This window comes from Scyliorhinus canicula, chromosome 8 (genome assembly GCF_902713615.1).
Source record: "Scyliorhinus canicula chromosome 8, sScyCan1.1, whole genome shotgun sequence".
Classification (NCBI taxonomy): Eukaryota; Metazoa; Chordata; class Chondrichthyes; order Carcharhiniformes; family Scyliorhinidae; genus Scyliorhinus; species Scyliorhinus canicula.
The window spans coordinates 149,450,900-149,471,480 of record NC_052153.1 but is presented as its reverse complement, the minus strand read 5'-3'; the positions used below and the strand labels follow the sequence as shown (position 1 = coordinate 149,471,480).

Below are 20,581 nucleotides of genomic sequence, written 5' to 3'. Positions count from 1 at the left end.
GACCAGGACCTGCACTGTCCGCCACCACATTGGACGCAACGAACGACAAGCTCTTACCGACCAAGATTTCCACCCCTCGGTTCTTCGCATCGAGCCCTGAGTGAAACACCTGTCCCACCCAGCCTTTTCTTAGCCTCACCTGATCCGTAACCTTGAGGTGCGTCTCCTGGAAAATGCAAATCCAATGCTTTTACATCTCTGTACAGGCACCACAATGCAAGACCATGTGAAGGATCACATGATACGCGTACGCTGTAGTGTGCGGGGCGGAGCCTCTGCGTGGGGCCCTGTCTTCCAGCAGCCGTCGCCAAAGAAACCAATCTAAGTATTTCGGGAGGAATGCGTTCACTGCGGCTTGCCAATCAGCTCCCCCCCCTACCCCCCCACCCCCAAAAGGGGAAACACAATTTACAAATTACAAAGTCGAAATTCTTCAGGATCTTATATGTTTCAATCATGCCGCCTCTTAATCTTCTGAACTCCAGTGGATTCAAGTCTAGCCTATCCAAACTTTCCTCATAAGACAACCCACCCATTCCAGATATTAGGCCAGTAACCTTCTGAACTGCTTCCACACATTTACATCCTTCCTTAAATAAGACCAATACTAAGTATTCCACCTGACCTCCACTTGGCCAGTTCTGAAACAATTTTCTTGTCAATAAATTCTCACATACAACAATGTCGACATGTGTGCTAAGTGGCAAGCAACATCCGTGCCACATAAAGCCAGGCAATGACAATCTCTATCGAGAGATAATCGAATCGTCTTCTCTTGATTCAGAGTCACTGATCTACCAACAAAAGTCTCAAGACTATAGACATACTGATAAGTTAATCACAGAGATATTTACTTTTTTCAATTTTATTGTAGCATTGTGAAACACATTGAATTCTGGGTCATTTTACTAGGCAGGGTCGTTAGAATTCAGTAATCCTTCAAGCAGGCTTAAGTGTGAAGAAAATGAAAGCAAATCAGAGACAGAGCAGCTTTGGACTAAGATTGAACATCTCTCTCACGTATAAATTCTGTGTTCGACATGTACAATAAAGTCTCAACGCCAAGCTACAAATTCTGTGGGTTTCTGTGTTCGGTAATTATGTACTTACATCTATTTTCTTCTGATAGTTGAGATTTCGTACAGCCTTTCGGGCTAAGTGAAGTGCGTGAGCATCATCCAAGGCGTAGTGATCGGTTACACCAGACTTTCTGCAGAATTCACGAGTAAATTACAAAGGAGCATAGGAAATAGGAGCAGAAGTAGGCCATTCAGCCGCGCAGGCCTGCTCCACCATTCAACAAGATAATTGGTAATCTTCGACCACAATGCTATTTTCCCGCAATATCCCCATATCCCTTGATACATTGAATATGCAGAAATCTATCGATCTCTATCTTGAACACAATCAATGATTGAACCTCAACAACCCTCTGAGGTTAAAAATTCCAAATATTCACCACACTCAGTGAAGAAATTCCTCCTCATGTCTCAAATGACCTATCTCATATTCTGAGACTGTGTCCCCAGTTCTAGAGCCCACAGCCAAGGGAAATACCCTTCCTGCATCTACCCTGTCAAGCCCTGTAAGAATTCTGTATGTTTGAATCAGGTAAACTTTTAATTATTCTGAACTTTAGAGAATATAGGTCCAGTTTCCTCAATGACCTATCTCAAATTCCGAGACTGTGTCCCCAGTTCTAGAGCCCACAGCCAAGGGAAATACCCTTCCGGCATCTACCCTGTCAAGCCCTGTAAGAATTCTGTATGTTTGAATCAGTTAAACTTTTAATTATTCTGAACTTTATAGAGAATATAGGTCCAGTTTCCTCAATCACTCCTTGGGGGACAATACTGTCATCTGAGGGATCAGCAGTCTGCTGAACCTTTTGTTGCACTCCCTCCATTGCAAGCAATCCTCCCTTAGGTAAAGGGAACAAAAGGTACACAATACTGTAGATGCATTCCCACCAAGACTCTATAGAATTGCAGCAAGACCTCTTTACTCCTATATTTAAATCCTCTTGTAATATAGGCCAGCACACTATTTGCTGTCCTAATTGCTTGTTGTGCCTGCATATTAGCTTTCAGTGATTTGTGCACATGGGACACCCTGGTTCCTTTGGACTTCAACAATTCCCAATCTCTAACTCCCTACCTAATCTGTCACCATTTAAGAAATCTCTATATTTCTGTTTTCCTATCAAAGTGGATAACTTCACATTTTTCCACATTACATTACATCTGCTATGTTCTTTCCCATTCAGCCCGCATAAATCCTACAGAAACCTCTTTGCATCCTCCTCATAGCTCACAATTCCACCTCGTCTTGTGTCATCAGCAAACTTGTAAAGATTACATTTAGTGCCCGGAAACAAATGATTGTGCGCAGCTGGAGTCCAAGCACATCCTTGTGGTTCCCCACTAGTCACAGCCTACCAATCTAAGAATGTCCTATTTATTCCTACTCTCCTTTCTCTGTCCGTTAACCAATTCTCAACCCATGCCAGTATATTATTACCTCCAATCCCATGTGTATAATTTTGCTTATGAACCTCTTGTGTGGGACTTTATCAAAAGCCTTCTGAAAATCCAAACACACCACATTCCCCCTTATGAATTCTGCTAGTTACATATACATCGATACATACATAGAATATAGGAGCAGGGGGAGGCCTTTTGGCCCTTCGAGCCTGCTCCGCTATTCATCATGATCATTGCTGATCATCCAACTCAATTGCCTAATCCTGCTTTCGCCCCATAGCCTTTGATCCCAATCTCACCAAATCCTATATCCAGCCGCCTCTTGAATATATTCAAAGTTTTAGTATCAACTACTTCCTGTGGTAATGAATTCCACAGCTCACCACTCTTTGTGTGAATAAATTACTCTTTATATCTGTCCAAAATGGTTGACCCTGAATCTTCAGACTGTGACTCCTGGTTCTGGACACGCCCATCATTGGTAACATCTTCCCTGGATCTACCCTGTCTAGTCCTGTTAGAATTTCATAAGTCTCTATGAGATCCCCCCTCATTCTTCTGAACTCCAGCGAGAACAATCCCAACCTAGTCAGTCTCTCCTCATATGACAGTCCCGCCATCCCTGGAATCGGTCTGGTAAACCTTCGCTGCACTCCCTCGAGAACAAGAACATCCTTCCTCAGAGAAGGAGACCAAAACTGCACACAATACTCCAAGTGTGGCCTCACCAAGGCCCTGTACAATTGCAGCAACACATCCCTGCTTCTATACTCAAAACCTCTTGCAATGAAGGCCAACATACAATTAGCCTTCTTTACCACCTGCTGCACCTGCATGCTTACCTTCAGCGAATGGTGCACAAGGACACACAGGTCCTCAAAAAACTCCAACAGGTTTGTCAAACAGGTTTCCCTTTCATAAATCTATGGTGACTCTGCCCAAACCTGCCATTATTTTATAAGCCCAATTATCACATCCTATATAATAGTTCTTGCATTTTGCCTACTACTGAAGTCAGGCTAACAGGGGAGGTTACATTTGCTAGCTTCTAATCTGCAGGAAACGTTTCAGAATGCATAGAATTTTGAAAGACGATCACCAACACATTCACTATCTCTTATTTTTTAATAATCTTTATTGTCACAAGTAGGCTTACATTAACACTGCAATGAAGTTACTGTGAAAAGCCCCTAGTCGCCACATTCCGCTGCCTGTTCGGTACACAGAGGGTGAATTCAGAATGTTCAAATTACCTAATACCATATCATTCGGGACTTGTGGGAGGAAACCCATGCAGACACGGGGAGAATGTGCAGACTGCGCACAGACAGTGACCCAAACGGGAATCGTACCTGGGGGCACTGGCGCCGTGAATCCATAGTGCTAACCACTGTGCTACCGTGCTGCCCCCTCTGTGCATCTTCTCTCAAGGGATGAAGGTCATGTCCAGGGGATTTATCAACTTTCAGTCCAATTAAATTCTCCAGTACTTTTTTTTACTAATTATGTTTTGTTTGGAGGAGGAATTTCTTTTTTTTAATGTAAATTTAGAGTACTCAATTCCTTCTTTCCAATTACAGGGCAACTTGTTGTGGCCAATCCACCTACCCTTCACATTTTAGGGTTGTGGGGGTGAGACCCATGCAGTACATGGGAAGAATGTACAAACTCCACATGGACAGTGACCTGGGGCCAGGATCGAACCCAGGTCCTCAGCACCATGAGGCAGCAGTGCTAACCACTGAGCCATCATGCTGCCCAATATTTTTACTAATTATAATTTATTTTAGTTCCTCATTCTCATTAGTCCCTTGGTTCTCTAATTTTCTTGAGAGGATTTCTGTACCTTCCTCTGTGAAGACTGACGCAAAGTATTTGTTTAGTTTCTCTGTCATCTCCTTATTATCCAGTACAAATTCTCCTGATTGTGCTTGCAGTGGCCCCATATTTGTTTTTGCTAATCATTTACTTTTTACATAGATCAAGATATACAGGTCTACATACCAATACAATTGTTATTTGAATTATGAAAAAAATTGTTTTCGTTTATTTTATTGCAGAGCATAAACCAATTCTGTTCCCAGAAACTAGTGCTTTACTCGCTGAACAGTTGACAAAGATAATCTAAGATTTAAGCTGAATCTTCACCCAATTTGTATTCTGGCATTATTGCGCATGGAGGCTGTATCTTATCAGCCATAGCTCAGTTGGTGGCGCATTTGCCTGAACCTCTGAGTCAGAATATTGTTGGTCCAAGTTCAACTCCAAAGATTTGAGCATCAAATCTAGGCTGAGACTCCAGTGCAGTACTGAGGGGAAACCGTACTGTCAGTGGGGCTGCCTTTCACATGAGATGTTAAACCGAGGCCTCCGTCTGCCTTCTCAGATGGACTAAAAAAACTCATAGCACTATTTAAAGAAGAACAGTTCTCAAGTTCTTCCTGGCCAATTTCGCAACCAACACTATTAAAAACAGACCATTGGCCTGTCATATTTCTTATTATTGCTATGGGACCTTGGCTGGCCTGTATCCTGCATTACAACAGCAAATAAATTTCAAAGATATTTCATTGGCTTTAAAGTGCTATGGGACATCCCCCCGTTGCGAAGGGTGCTGTACAAATACAAGATTTTCTTTTCTTTTGCATCAGTTCTCAAATTGGTCACAATCAGATCTTCATAAAACACAAGTTGTGGAAGAAAAGTTCTTTGTGAAACAAACCAATATCAGCGTTGGTTTCACAGCAGCAGAGATTTGATAACAGGCCTGTGTGATGGTTTCAATATTCCTGTCATATTTTCTCCCCACATCAATGTTTCAAATGAATATACCCAACATCATACTCATATAAAACACATGACCAATAGGAGTTGTTTTTCTCATACAAATATGAGTAGCCTTGTAAGCAGCACAACATCAAATCACCGATCAGTAGTTCATACTTAAACACCCAAGTTGGTCTTCTCTCCTCCCACCCACCTCATTTCAAGTTAGGTCCATCAGGTATTGATCCAAATCCAGGGAAATAAGTGTCTGTAGCAAAGTTACAAAGTAATTGAGAGTATTCAAACCGAGGGTGCTATTTTAATTAGTAATCTTTGTTGCTTATGCGTTTCAGAAATGTTTGCTCATTGCATAAGTGTGACCTCACACTCTGATCCAAATGGTAAAATCTATATAGAGCATTACCCTGTGAGACAGTGTCCTGTGCATCATAAATCCATAATTGTGACAACTACCATCAATAATATTTTACATAGAATTTTACAATTTACAGTGCAGAAGGAGGCCATTCGGCCCATCGAGTCTGCACCGGCTTTTGGAAAGAGCACCCTTCCCAACAGCACACCTTCACCCTATCCCTATAACCAAGTTACCCCACCCAACACGAAGGGTAATTTAGCATGGCCAGTCCACCTAACCTGCACATCTTTGGACTGTGGGAGGAAACGGGAGCACCCAGAGGAAACCCACGCACACACGGAGAGAATGTGCAGACTCCGCACAGACAGTGACCCAAGCCAGGAATCGAACCTGGGACCCCGGAGCTGTGAAGCAATTGTGCTAATCACTATGCTACAGTGCTGCCCTCACATTGGTTTGTGCTATGTAATAAACTAAAACAATTTTTTTCATAATTAAAATATTGTTTGATAGGCCTTGTAAAAATACCATTATAAGCCTGGTAGAATGGCAGCCATATTTGTTTGCACTGAGTACACAGGCAATAAGACCCCCACCAGATACTACATGAGATGGTTTACCTGCAGTGTAGGTCAGCACCTCCAAGGTCTTCAGCTGAAACTTCCTCACCAGTAGCAGCTTTCACCTGTACAAACACAAGTCAACAATAGTTTTAAATATTTGCTTTCCAGTATGGAAGGTAACAAAAATATCAGTTCTTGACTTCCGGTGGCGGCGATGACGAAGGAAGCCGCACATTTGGGAGCTCCCGATTCAAACTGACTTTTCGGCTCTTTTTAGAGCCCAAAACGGAATTTTTTTCGACGTCTCCCAGTGGGAGAAGGTGTGATGATCGACTTTCTCCGCATTTCATGACTCGAACTCGGAGTGGAAAGGGGGAAAAAAACGGCAGCAGCTCCCCAGAAAAAACGGGGGAAGGATTCCAAGATGGCGGCCGGCGGAGCACCAGAGGAGTGGAGGTTATGGGCGCAGGAGCAGCAAGCTGCTCTCCTGCGCTGTTTTGCAGATTTTAAGGCTGAGGTGCTGAGCTCTCTGCAGGAAACAAATAAAATGCTTTCGGAGATTCAGACGACCCAGGGTGCTGCCATCCAGGCGTTGCAGGCGCAGGCCGCTGAACGAGAGGAGGAGGCCGTGGTCCTCGTAAGGTGGAGGGGCACGAGGCACTCCATAAGAAGTGGCAAGACCGCTTCGAGGAGCTTGATCATTGCATGAGGCGGAAGAATCTGAGGATCTTGGGCCTTGCGGAGGGGCTGGAGGGGTCGGATCTGACAACCTACGTGGCCACGATGCTGAACTCGCTAGTGGGGGCAGGATCTTTCCATCTGCCCCTGGAGCTGGAGGGAGCCCACAGAGTACTGGCCAGGAGGCCTAAGGAGAACGAACCCCCGCGTGCGATGCTGGTGAGGTTCCACCGGTTCAGTGATCGGGAGTGTGTGCTGCGTTGGGCCCAGAGGGTGAAGAGCAGCAATTGGGAGAATGGGATAGTACGGATCTACCAGGATTGGAGTGCGGAGGTGGCTAAGCGGCGGTCCGGGTTTAATCGGACGAAGGAGGTGCTCTATAAGAAAATAAAGTTTGGAATGTTACAGCCTGCGCGCTTGTGGGTAACTTATTTGGAGCTGCATTATTATTTTGATTCCCCGGAGGAGGCGTGGGCCTTCGTGCGGACGGAGAAGCTGGACTCAAACTAGGGGTTGGGGGTTGCGGGGTCGGTTGTAATGCTTTATTGCTGGTTTCTGCTGTTGCTGTATTTTTTCTGTACTTTTGTAATTTTGATATGGTTATTTATTGGGGTGTTGTTCTGTTTTTTGTTGGGGGGCGTTGTTTGGGTTTTGTATTTTGTGGGGGGGGGGTTTGTTGTATTCTGTATAGGGTTGGGGGTATGGAGTGGGGCTGGTATTTGGGAGCTGCGTCAGAAGGGTGTGGTGGGGCAGTGCGAAAGCGCGGGCTTTCCTCTGGTTTCCTGCGTTGCGGGGCGGGGGGTGAAGATGATGTCGGGGGGCGGGGCCTTAACTGGTTCATCCCTGCGCTAGAGCGGTGCCTTGAGGAGTGACAGGATGGGGATGATCCCACTTTGGGAGGGGTCGGGTTTTTGGCGGGAGTTTCCGGGGTCAGCAGAAGTTAGCTGACCCACGGAAGTACAATGGAGAACGGTTCGCGGCTAGGAGGGTTCCTAGCCTGGGGGGGAGGGAGGGGGGGAAAGGGAATACCGGGTTGCTCTGGCAGGGTCAGGAAGGAGCTGGTGTGGGCCGGGGGGACAGAGGTGTGGTGTTGTCGCTGTGGGGACTGGGTCGGGCGGGGGGTGCTGGCCTGGGGCGGGCAGTCGACGGGCTATGGCTAGTCGACGGGGGAGGGGGGGGCGGGACGCCCTCTGATCCGGTTGGTCACCTGGGTTGCGAGAGGACTGAATGGGCCGGTGAAGCGGTCTAGGGTACTTGCTCATCTGAGGCAGCTAAAGGCAGATGTGGCAATGCTTCAGGAGACCCACCTGAAAGTGGCGGACCAGGTCCGTCTGAGGAAGGGGTGGGTGGGGCAGGTTTTCCACTCCGGGTTGGATGTGAAAACCGGGGAGTGGCGATTCTGGTGGGGAAAAATGTGTCGTTTGAGGCAGCTGAGGTGGTGGCGGATAAGGGGGGTAGGTTTGTTATGGTAAGGGGCAGGCTACAAGGAGAGAAGGTGGTACTTGCTAGTGTGTAAGCCCTAAATTGGGATGATGTGGGCTTTATGAGGCATATGCTGGGACGGGTCCCGGATCCAGAGGCGGGAGGTCTGATTATGGGGGGGGGACTTCAATACGGTGTTGGATCCTTCACTGGATTGGTCCAGTTCAAGGACGGGTAGGAGGCCGGCGGCGGCCAAGGTGCTGAGGGGGTTTATGGACTAGATGGGAGGGGTGGACCCATGGAGGTTTGTGAGGCCGAGGGCACGGGAGTACTCTTTCGTCTCCCACGTACATAGGGTTTATTCTCGGATAGACTTCTTCGTGGTGAGTAGGGGACTGATTCCGAGAGTGGAGGAGGCCGAATATTCGGCCATCGCAATCTCCGACCACGCTCCGCATTGGATGGAGTTGGAGATGATGGAGGTGCGGGACCAGCGCCTGTTGTGGCAGTTGGATGTGGGGTTGTTGGCGGCGGAGGAGGAGGTGTGTAGGAGGGTCCAGGCAAGTATTGAGGGGTACCTCGATGTGAATGATACGGGGGAGGTCCGGATGGGGATGGTCTGGGAAGCCCTGAAGGCAGTGATTCGTGGGGAGCTGATATCCATCCGGGCACACAGGGAGAGGAGCGAGAGGAGTGAGAGGGATATACTGGTGGGGAGGATGCTGGAGGTAGATAGGAGATACGCGGAGGCACCAGAGGAGGGATTGTTGGGGGAGAGGCGCAGCCTACAGGCTAAATTTGATTTGTTGACCACTAGAAAGGCGGAGGCACAGTGGAGGAAGGCACAAGGGCAGTGTATGAACATGGTGAAAAGGCGAGTAGGATGCTGGCTCATCAGCTCCGCAAGCGGGATGCGGCTAGGGAAATTGCTGGAGTGAAAGATAAGAGTGGGAATGTGGCGCGGAAGGGGGTTGAGGTGAATGAGGTCTTCAAGGACTTTGACGGGGAACTGTACCGGTCGGAGCCAACGGTGGAGAGGAGGGGAATGGAGAGTTTTCTCGACGGGCTATCTTTCCCGAAGGTGCAGGAGGAGGGATTGGGGGCGCCGATTGAGCTGGAGGAGCTGGTTAAGGGGATCGGGCAGATGCAGTCAGGGAAGGTGCCAGGGCCGGATGGGTTCCCGGTGGAGTTTTATAAAAAGTTTGTGGACCTAGTGGGTCCCTTGCTGGTGCGGACACTTAATGAGGCGTGGGAAGGGGGGACTTTGCCCCCGACGATGTCGCGGGCGCTGATCTCGTTAATTTTAAAGAGGGATAAGGACCCCCAGCAGTGTGGTTCATACAGGCCCATATCTCTCCTTAATGTGGATGCCAAGGTGCTGGCAAAGTACCTGGCCACCAGGATAGAGGACTGTGTGCCAGGGGTTGTACACGAGGACCAGACAGGTTTTGTTAAGGGAAGGCAGCTGAACACAAATGTGCGGAGATTGTTGAATGTCATCATGATGCCGGCGATTGAGGGGGAGGCTGAGATAGTGGTGGCGCTGGATGCGGAGAAGGCCTTCGATAGAGTGGAGTGGGGGTACTTATGGGAGGTGTTGGGGAGGTTTGGATTTGGTGATGGGGTGAGGCTGCTATATGAGGCCCCGATGGCGTGTGTGGCCACGAATGGGAGGAGGTAGAGTACTTCTGGCTTTACCGAGGGGCCAGGCAGGGTTGCCCCCTGTCCCCCTTGTTGTTTGAATTGGCAATCGAACCGTTGGCGATGGCGTTGAGGGATTCAGGAACTGGAGGGGTTTGATGCGGGGTGGGGAGGAACATAGGGTGTCGTTGTATGCCGATGACCTGCTACTATATGTGGCGGACCCGGTGGGAGGGATGCCGGGGGTGATGGAGCTGCTAGTTGAGTTTGGGACCTTTTCAGGTTATAAACTAAATTTAGGCAAGAGTGAGGTGTTTGTGGTGCACCCTGGGGACCAGGAGGAGGGAATTGGTAGGCTCCCGGTTAGGAGGTCAGGGGAGAGTTTTAGGTACCTGGGGGTACAGGTGGCCAGGGACTGGGGGACTCTTGACAAGCATAATTTCACCAGACTTGTGGATCAGATGGAGGAGGAGTTCAAGAGGTGGGACATGCTACCATTGTCATTGGCGGGGAGGGTGCAGTCCGTCAAAATGACGGTGCTTCTGAGGTTCTTGTTCCTCTTTCAGTGCCTGCCCATCTTCATCCCCAGGGCCTTCTTTAGGAGAGTGTCAGTATTTTGAGCTTTGTGTGGGCACATGGGACTCCGAGAGTGAAGAGGGTTTTCCTGGAGCGAGGGAGGGATAGAGGCGGGCTCGCGCTGCCCAACCTTTTGGGGTACTATTGGGCGGCCAATGTGTCAATGGTGCGTAAATGGGTGATTGTGGGGGGGGGGGGGGGGGGGGGGGGGTAGAAAAGAATGGAGATGGCGTCTTGTAGAGGTACGAGCCTGGGTGCCCTGGTAACGGCGCCGTTGCCGCTCTCTCCGAAGAGGTATACCACGAGCCCGGTGGTGGTGGCGACCCTAAGAATCTGGGGACAGTGGAGATGGCATAGGGGGGAAACAGGGGGCTCGATGGAGACTCCATTAGGTGGAAATCATCGGTTCATCCCGGGGAACACTGATGGGGGATTTAGGGGGTGGCAAAGGGTGGGCATCAGTAAATTGAGGGACCTGTTTATTGGCGGGAGGTTTGCGGGCCTGGGGGAACTGGAAGATAAATTTGGGCTCCCCCAAGGGAACATGTTCAGATACTTGCAGGTAAAGGCGTTTGCTAGGCGACAGGTGGAGGAATTTCCTTTGCTGCCCTCACGGGGGGCGATGGACAGGGTGCTTTCGGGGGTGTGGGTCGGAGAGGGGAAGGTGTCTGACATTTATAAGGTAATGCAGGAGGTGGAGGAGTCGTCAGTGGAGGAACTGAAGGCTAAATGGGAGGGGGAACTAGAGGAGCAGATAGAGGATGGGACTTGGGCGGATGCCTTGGAGAGGGTCAACTCCTCCTCTTCATGTGCGAGGCTTAGTCTCATCCAATTTAAGGTGTTGCACCGGGCCCACATGTCCGGGACTAGGATGAGTAGGTTCTTTGGGGGTGAGGACAGGTACACCAGGTGTTCGGGGAGCCTAGCGAATCATGCCCATATGTTCTGGGCATGCCCGGCACTGGAAGAATTCTGGAAGGGGGTGGCGGGGACGGTGTCGAGGGTGGTTGGATCCAGGGTCAAACCAGGGTGGGGACTCGCGATTTTCGGAGTTGCGGTAGAGCCGGGAGTGCAGGAGGCAAAAGAGGCCGGTGTCCTGGCCTTTGCGTCCCTAGTAGCCCGACGGAGGATCTTGCTGCAGTGGAAGGATGCGAGGCCCCCAAGTGTGGAGACCTGGATCAGTGACATGGCGGGATTTATAAAATTGGAGAGGGTCAACTTTGCCCTGAGAGGATCAGTACAAGGGTTCTATAAACGGTGGCAGCCTTTTCTGGACTTTCTGGCTCAATGATAGGTATCTTGGTCAATAGCAGCAGCAACCCGGGGGGGGGGGGGGGGGGGGTTGTTCTTTAGTATTGTTTCTATTTTTTCTATGGTTATTTAACTTATTATTGTGTTAATTTAAGTTGTTAATATGTTTTGTTGTTCATTGAGGATGGGCGAATGTTTATGACTGTTATCATTATTGTTATTGTTGGTATTTTATTGCGGTTCGTTGTTGTTATATAAATACAAAATCTTTCAATAAAAATTATTTTTTTCTTTTAAAAATCAGTTCTTAATCAGGTTTTGCGGAAGCATTATTCCCTTTAACATTAATGTACTTCTTTCAAATGCTGAACAACCAACTGTGCATTTCCAATATGCCGGTGCTCTATTTTTATTTTATGTGGTCTTACATTTTCAATGATTTTGTACTGATGGAAAAGCTGACAGGTAAGATTTATGGGACAGCACAGTGGTTAGCACTGTTGCTCCACAGTGCCAGAGTCCCAGGTTCGATTCCCGGCTGGGTCACTGTCTGTGCGGAGTCTGCACGTCCTCCCCGTGTGTGCGTGGGTTTCCTCCGGGTGCTCCGGTTTCCTCCCACAGTCCAAAGATGTGCGGGTTAGGTGGATTGGCCATGCTAAATTGCCCGTAGTGTCCTAAAAAGTAAGGTTAAGGGAGGGGGGGGGGGGGGTGTTGTTGTTGGGTTACGGGTATAGGGTGGATACGTGGGTTTGAGTAGGGTGATCATGGCTCGGCACAACATCGAGGGCCGAAGGGCCTGTTCTGTGCTGTACTGTTCTATGTTCTATGCGCAGGTTCGGTGGATTGGCCATGCTAAATTGCCCTTCGTGCCCAGAAAAAAAAGGTTAGGTGGGGTTACTGAGATAGGGTGTTGGTGTGGGCTTAGGTAGGGTGCCCTTTCCAAGGACCGGTGCAGACTCGATAGGCTGAATGGCCTCCTTCTGCACTGTAAATTCTATGATTCTATGATTTATCATTATCAGACTTCATTCAAACTGATCATATTTGGACCACCAGGCATTTTTAACTGAGAAACACATCATAGTTATTTGAGTTTTTGAACATATGGGAGCAAAATATCCATGCTCATAATGATATTACAGCAATTAAGATAGAGAATGCTGAAAATACACAGCATCTGTGAAGAGATGACTCAGCTTCAATTTTTCAGTCCTAGATAACTGCAATAGCTGTTTTCAGTCTCATATAAATGAAAACGCCCTTATAGATAACATGGGGCCACCAAGAATTCAAATAATGTAATACTGCAAAATAAACTATCGACTCATATTCCCAGAAATAAATAGCTACACAAAATTATATTAAGAATGCACACAAAGCTTGTAATGCAGAACAAGGCCAGCAGCACGGGTTCAATTCCCGTACCGGCCTCCCTGAATAGGCGCCGGAATGTGGTGACTAGGGGCTTTTCACAGTAACTTCATTGAAGCCTACTTATGACAATAAGCGATTATTATTATTATTATTATTATAACACAAACAATCTACTTGGCGTTGTCCTATTCCCTCCCACTGAGGACCAGAATAACACTGAAAGAATTAAATATACATATAAATGACAATGAGCCACAGCCAATCCAGAGACCTAAATAACACAATTGCATTTAGTCACTGGGATTAATTCACAATCCTCACTCTAGGTTCTCATGTTTACTGATTAGTTTCATTATTTGAGTCAGTCCACAATTCATCAATTCCTCTCTTAAATTAAACTTTTATAACTTGATAACATGACAAGTTCCTATGAGGGAACACCATGACTATTAGTGGCAAAAGCAACCAAGGAAGTATCTATCCATCTTTTTCAACCACAACATAGGAGCATGGGAACAGGAGTAGGCTATTCAGCCCATCGAGCCTACTCTGCCATTCAATTAGATCATGGCTGATCACCTACCTGAACACCACTCTCCCACACTATTTTCATATCCCTTTATGCCATTAGTCTCCAGAAATTTATCGATTTCTGTCTTGAACAATAATTGAGCTTCCACAGCCCTCTGGGGTGGTCAATTCCAAAGATTCACCATCCTCTGAGTGAAGAAATTCCTCCTCATCTCAGTCTTAAATAGTCTACCATTTAGCCTGAGATTATATCCCCTAGTTTTAGACTCACCAGCCAGGAGAAACATCTGACCTACGTCTATGCTGCCACAGCCTGTAAGAATTTTGCACGCTTCAATATCACCCCTCATTCTACCAAACTCTCAGTAATACGTACCCACTCGCCCCAATTTCCCCTCATAAAATAACCCTAGGGATTAGTTTGGTGAACATTCATTGCACTCCCTCCTTAGATAAGAAGATCAAAACTGTACACTATACTCTGGGTGAAGTCTTGCCATGGTTCTATACAACTGCAGGAAGACATCTTTACTCCTGTACTCAAATCCCCTTGTGATAAAGACCAACATAACATTTACCTTCCTAATTTCTTGCTGCACCTGCATGCTAACTTTTAGTGACTCAATATGAGGAGACAATTGCGGAACTTGTAGTCCACAAAGTAATTCTGGTAAATATATTGTATGTTACAACTGCTCAAAAAAAGGCACAAATGAACTCATCCTGTGTTTCTACCATACCTCGCTACCGCAGGATAAAAACAGGTTTATATTCTTTAGAGTTCATAGGATTGAGGGGTAATCTAATTGAGGTGTTTAAGATAATTAAAGGTGATAGGATAGATAGAAAACAACCATTTCCTTTGGTGGGAGAGTCCAAACCAGGGGTGCATAACTTTAATATTGGAACTAAACTGTTGAGGGGATGATGTCAGGAAGCAATTCTTCACATAACAGGTCGTGGAAATCTGGAATTCTGTCCCCCCACAGAACTGGTGAGGATAGGTCAATCAAAATTTTCAAAACTGAGACTGATAGCTTCTCGTCAGACAACAGATAAAGAACCAACACTTGATTTGTGGACCAGGCTTGAGGGGCTGAATCAGTTACTGCTGATCCTAAGTTTAAAAGACTGCCTTACTAACCATTTCTTGAAGTCATGTCTCAAATGAAAACTCCATTCATCAGGGTCAAGGCCGAGAACTGAGCCTGTCACACTGTGCTTCAGGTGATTACAAAACTTTGAAGTGGAATGCAGTGAAAGCATTCATGGTCAAAGAATCTCAGAGTCTAAGGGCACGATTTAACCAAGGGAGAAGGCAGAGGGATGGGGAGGGGGGGGGAATGACGGATGAGGCCATGTCCTAAGTGAAGCGAGGGAGGATGAGGGCCTCCCTGGCCCTCCCGGCTTTCCAGACGCTCGCTGCTCCCGCCTTTACTCCATCCTCCAGCTTGACCTTCCCGGGCTTGTCGCCGAGTTCCTCCTGGTCCAGCATCTCCTCCCCAAAGGTGGCCACATACTCCTCTCCCACCACCTATCGCCTCCCTTCTATGTCAGCTTGTGAAGGACACAGCAAACTACCACAAAGTGGGTGACTTTCAGGGGTGTACTGCAGCGCACCACCAGAGCAGTCAAGGCATTGGAACTACATTTTGAGCAGTCCGATGCACCGCTCAGTGACAGATTGGGTGGCATGGGTTTCGTTGTAGCAGGCCTCCACATCGGTCACCGGCCTCCATACTGGTCATCAATGGGTGTCCCTTATCCCCCAAGAGCCAACCGGCCATCCTGGGGTGGTCCATGGATGTCTAACTATCCCTGGATGTAGCTGTCAAGCACATTCCTTGGGAAGCGGGCACACACGTGCATCATCTTCAGGTGGTCGTACATAAGCTAGATGTTCAGGCAGTGGAACCACTTCCTGTTGATGTACTGCACTCCCAGACGGTTAGGTGTGCACAAGTCGACATCTATTACTCCCAGCCATTGGGCATCCTGGTGATGACGGAGAATCCTGCTACCAGAGCATCCTATTGGGCTTGGTCCATGTCAAAGCTTATTTAGTTTTCTGCTCGGGCAACCATTGTCAGGGATGCACTTGTGGGCTGTAGCTTGTGAGATGCCACACAAGTCCCCGCTCGCCCCCTGGAATGATCCCGAAACGTAGAAGTTCAGGGCTGCGGTGAACTTGACAGATACTGGGAGTGGGTATCCTCCTCCTTACATGGAGTCAAGTCCACAAGGACATTGCACAGGGGCCGCACATCCCCTTGTTGAGGCAGAGCCTCCTGTGGCACATGTTAGGGAAAGATATCATTCGTCGTCCCGTGCAGTATCTGTAAAGAATTGGAGTGAGACTGACAACCAGCGGCGCCTTCCACCCCGGGGACCCTCCATGTTTCCCATCGCTCACCCACCCCGCAACCCATCTGACATGCCCTACCCATGCACCCCTGGCCAGAGCGGGGGGCCCTGATCACCAGACCCTAGACTTTGTACCCCAGACACCCGAATGTAATGTTACCTGGATTCAGCGCTGGTTCCCTCCACAGTGTACATGCCCACAGTCTGGTCGTAAAGATGACCCCGGTGCCAGAGTCCAGTTCCAGGGTGTTCAGATGTTCATTGCTGCATCCTGAGTGGTGCCTTCCGCAGTGTCCAGGCATCATAGTCTGATAGGGATGCTGGGCAATAACCTCCACTTGCTCCATGGCACGCCTACCCACCGGTAGGTCCTTTGGGAGGTGTGAAGTTCTCACTTACGATTGACAATTCCAAATTAGCCTTCAGCCGCGCGGCCAAAGGCCTGCGTGGTTGGTGGGAATCATAGGTGGTTGGCGGGGCAGGCAGGAAGGGGCTAGGGTTTGTTGTTCTATTTTTAGGCCCCAACAACGTCGCTAATTTATCTCGGTGAACCACAAGCCTTTCCCTTATATCAATCAAATGACCACACAACCAGGTAGTTAGTTCAAAAGATGGTTTATTTACATACACAAGAGTTATCTCAACATCCAAACACAATATCTACTACGAGTTAAACTACATCTATCAGCTACGATAACCTATACTTAACTTCAGGGCGACCGACACTGTGCAAATGGATAAAGGGCTTTATCTGGATTTCACTTGGCTGGTTCGAAGAAAGTGGCTCTGTCTCTGCTGGGCTCATCTGTCAGGTAGCAATCGTTGGCAATTGGGTAGGCACAGGCCGGATCCAAAAGAGACAGAACACATGGCTGTGCTCTCTTTTATCCCCCTGGGATTTTGCGCTCTTTAGGGGCGGTCCTTAACCTTGGACCCAATAGTTTGACAGGACTCTGATCATTCTCTTCGATTTCGGCCAATAAAGAGGTGGGTGCCTTAGTAGCTGGGCGGGTTCTTAGTGGTCATTGATCTTGGCAGTTGTGCTTTCTGAGTAAGGGGAGTGGCATCAGTCTGTGGCTGTACTGGTTGCTTGATTGGAGTTCTACTGTCCTTGGAAAATGGGCCATTGAAATGTAAACGAGCGGGGGTTTCGGTCAGGTCTGGTTACTGTGTTTTAGATACACATAGGCTGTGTACCTGTCTGAGTCCTGGGTTGGCCATAATTCCCATGGTCCTTTGCAGGTGGCCATCTTAGATGGCTACAGGCTTACCCCGGAACGGGACCACATGGTCCAGGGGTTGGCATGGTGGACTCTCCGCACTGGGACACCCATCTTCCCCCCCCCCCCCCCCCCCCCCCCCACTGCTCTGCAAACCCCCCGCCCGGATGACTGACCACCCCAACCGAGGCTAGTCCCCCAATGTCTCCCACACCTTCCTGTGAGCACCAGGGCAGCAACCCTAGTGACCCCGGGCTCTTTGCCTGTAAGCGAAGATGGCTACTCATCTCCTCGGGTCCCCTCAGCAGCCATTCCGCCAGCTACATGTTTTTAAAAAGGTGAACTAATGGCCACCTGCATGACTGCTTGCTGGGAGGCCGCTAGATCACAGGTCGTTAGATAGTATGGAGATTGGGCTTAAGTGGTGATTATTGGTTTCTCGCCACACTATGGGGGGAATCCTGATTTTGCCAAAGAAGGCAGGCCAGTTAGATCAGCGCCCGGCACAGTTCACATTTTTGGCCTCTACCGTTAACAGGTTAACGGGATTTAACAGGCTCGTCACGCTCTCGCTTCAGCACAAGGCAGCAGTAAAATCGCGCCCATAATCTTTCAGTTGGAGGACTCGGCACTCGTATGCGTTACTTTCCAAAGTGAAGTGATATGTAATGCAAAGGTAAATGGTTTAACATAATTTTCTGTGTGCTGGGAAACATGCACCCCACCCATTACCTAACCCCCCCCATCTCATCTCATCCCCCCCCCCACCCCACACACACACACACACACACACACACACACACTCTCTCCCGGTGCCCTCAGTGATGTTCAATGTACCTGGCCCTCCGAGCTCTACCAGTACGTCTTGGTGTTTCCCAGGATGCACATCTGCATTGGAGACAGCCAGCTGCTTAGCTCGATCCGTGGCCCTCAATGCTCCTGGCAGGCATCCTCTGGGGCCGGAGGGCCACGGCTCGCTTGTCGGCAACACATGCACCGCCACGTCCCGTGTGCTGACCTCGAGACAGTGCCTCATCAGAGGGGTGGAACTCGGGGGAGCTGGTGGCCACCGTCGCTACAACATGTGACGGGTCTGGGTTGGCACCCAGCACCCCTTCCTCCAATTGATGCCCATATGGCGTTGGGTTCACCTTGGGACAGAGGGGCAGCTGATTCGAGTCCTGGCTTATCTTGCATCGTCTGGCTCTGCAAGCCCTGGCAGTTCCCCAGGGTCCGCACCATGGTGCGATGCCCTCAGCGATACTCCTCAGTGACTGGGACATGCTCTGCAATGCCTCAGCCATGCCCACCTGCGACTGGGACAAGCACCGCAGCGCCTTGGTCATGCTCATCTGAGTGCAGGACATGTCCCGCAGAACCTCATCAAGGTCAGCCTGGTACTGGGTAACATTCCCCAGGCAGACATACTGCCGTGACCCTCAGCCATGGCCGTCACCGACTGCGTGATGCCTTGGACAACTTCACTTATGGTGCCGAGGTTGTGCACCAGTCTCTCCACTGCAGTTGCCACTCTAGCAGTGTTGGCCTCGGAGCCACTCATCGCTGGCGCCATCTCCTGCACCCGTAGCCTATGGGCTCCTCCAAGCGGCTACGGATCTGCTGGAGTGATGCTGACATAGCCCTCTGAAATCCCGGTGGCTCCATATTGTCTCCATCAGCTCTGGGATAACCTCTTCCACAGGCTCAACATCAGACTGGTACCAGCTGGGTCCTGGGATCCAGTAGACCTCCCGACTGCTCTCTCGCCTGGAGGTTCCTGCCGCCACCTGATGTACATCAGCAGCAGTGTGGTGCTCGCCAGATTGTGCCGCAGGAGCCTGATCACTAACATGTCCCACCGAGATATGTGTATATGCGCTGGTGGAGGATGGGGATCACAGTTGTGCCGCGACTATTATGGTGGAATCCTCGGAGCTCTCGTCCGAGTTGTTCTCCTCGGAGTCAGGAGACGGCCATCCAGGATGGTCCTGCGCCAGGAGGACCTGCAGGAGAATGGACATGTGGTCAGTGGGAGGGATGAGTCAGTCAGTCAGTAAGGCAATCAGTACTCATGTTTGACAGGTCCTCGGGGTGGATCCAGGTGGTTCCTCACCACTGCAGTGCCCGCCAGCCTCCGAGTTGGTGATCGCCCTGTCCTCGGCCAAACCGATAGTCCATAGTCGATGACGGGCTTTTTCTTTTTGCATTGGTAGCTCGGAGAAGAAGCACCAATATGAACAAGAGCAGATATTATGCAAAATTGATCCTCGTGAGGATACAGACTAATGCAAGAATTTGCAATGGAGTTTGGGAGCTTACCTTCATATTACTCCCTAAACATAAAACAATATTGAGGTTATTATACACAGACCTACCAGTGGTGGGCCTCCTAAGAAAATTGTCCCTTGATTCTTCACAATAATACTTTCATCAGCCATGGCCGGAACATATGCTCCTCCTGCTGTGCATGAACCCATGACAACAGCTATCTAGAACCAAAGACAACAATCAGGGAAATTAATAATTTACATATGAGAACAGATTTTATAAGGAAACAAAAATGAAGACAATAATTTTCATTCACACAACACCACTTCACCACTTTTGCTTCTGTATTGGGCCCTCCCCACTTAGATTTTACAACTATACTGTTTTTAGTTGGTCAAACTGTATTCTTCTTCTTTCAGTTTTTCTCAACCAAAAGTACACTAACTCTACTTTAATGTGCTCAATGCATGAGGCACTCTCAATTACGACGCGAGAGCGAGGTCGGTAATCAAAGGCTTTAATATACAGAGAACAGGACAGCATTCGAGAGAAGTGTGCTCGCCACATGGAGCCTTATCCTATATACTGTTTCCTGGGGGCGGAGCCAGAGGCAGAGTCCCCCAGGGTTCCAAGCCTCTTAAAGGGGCAAGGTATTAAAGGTCAGGTACCGTTTACAGCAGTTATTAATACCGTTCATCACTCTATTCCTGGGGAGGAGGGCGGACGCCCTTGCCTTTGCCTCCCTGATCGCCCGCCGTAGAATCCTGTTTGGCTGGCGGTCAGCAGCACCGCCCAGAGCTGCGGACTGGCTGTCCGACCTCTCGGAATCTCTCCAAATGGAGAAAATCAAATTTGCCATCCGAGGGTCGGACGACGGCTTCCACAGAACGTGGGAGCCATTCATGCAACTGTTCCGGGACCTATTTGTGGCCAAGGTACAAGAGGAAGAATAGTCGGGGGAAGGTAGCGGGAGGGGGGTGGGGCTACAGGTTCGGTACGGGGGTTCGATGGCTAGCTAAGGCCCAAAACCAAACTAAATAAACATGTTGAGGGGGGGGGGGGGGG

At 48.9% G+C, this 20,581-nt stretch overlaps 1 protein-coding gene across 1 annotated transcript in view; it reads right to left on the bottom strand.

Moving 5' to 3' along the window:
- mccc2 (methylcrotonoyl-CoA carboxylase 2 (beta)) overlaps positions 1–20,581 on the bottom strand; it is a 153,143-nt gene that overhangs the window by 67,315 nt on the left and 65,247 nt on the right. Inside the window, exons 7-9 of the mRNA XM_038805418.1 lie at positions 19,624–19,737; positions 6,249–6,313; positions 1,111–1,210 (exon numbers count right to left, since the gene is read on the bottom strand). Coding sequence (XP_038661346.1) covers positions 1,111–1,210; positions 6,249–6,313; positions 19,624–19,737 — 279 coding nt within the window. The remainder of the gene's footprint in view (positions 1–1,110; positions 1,211–6,248; positions 6,314–19,623; positions 19,738–20,581) is intronic.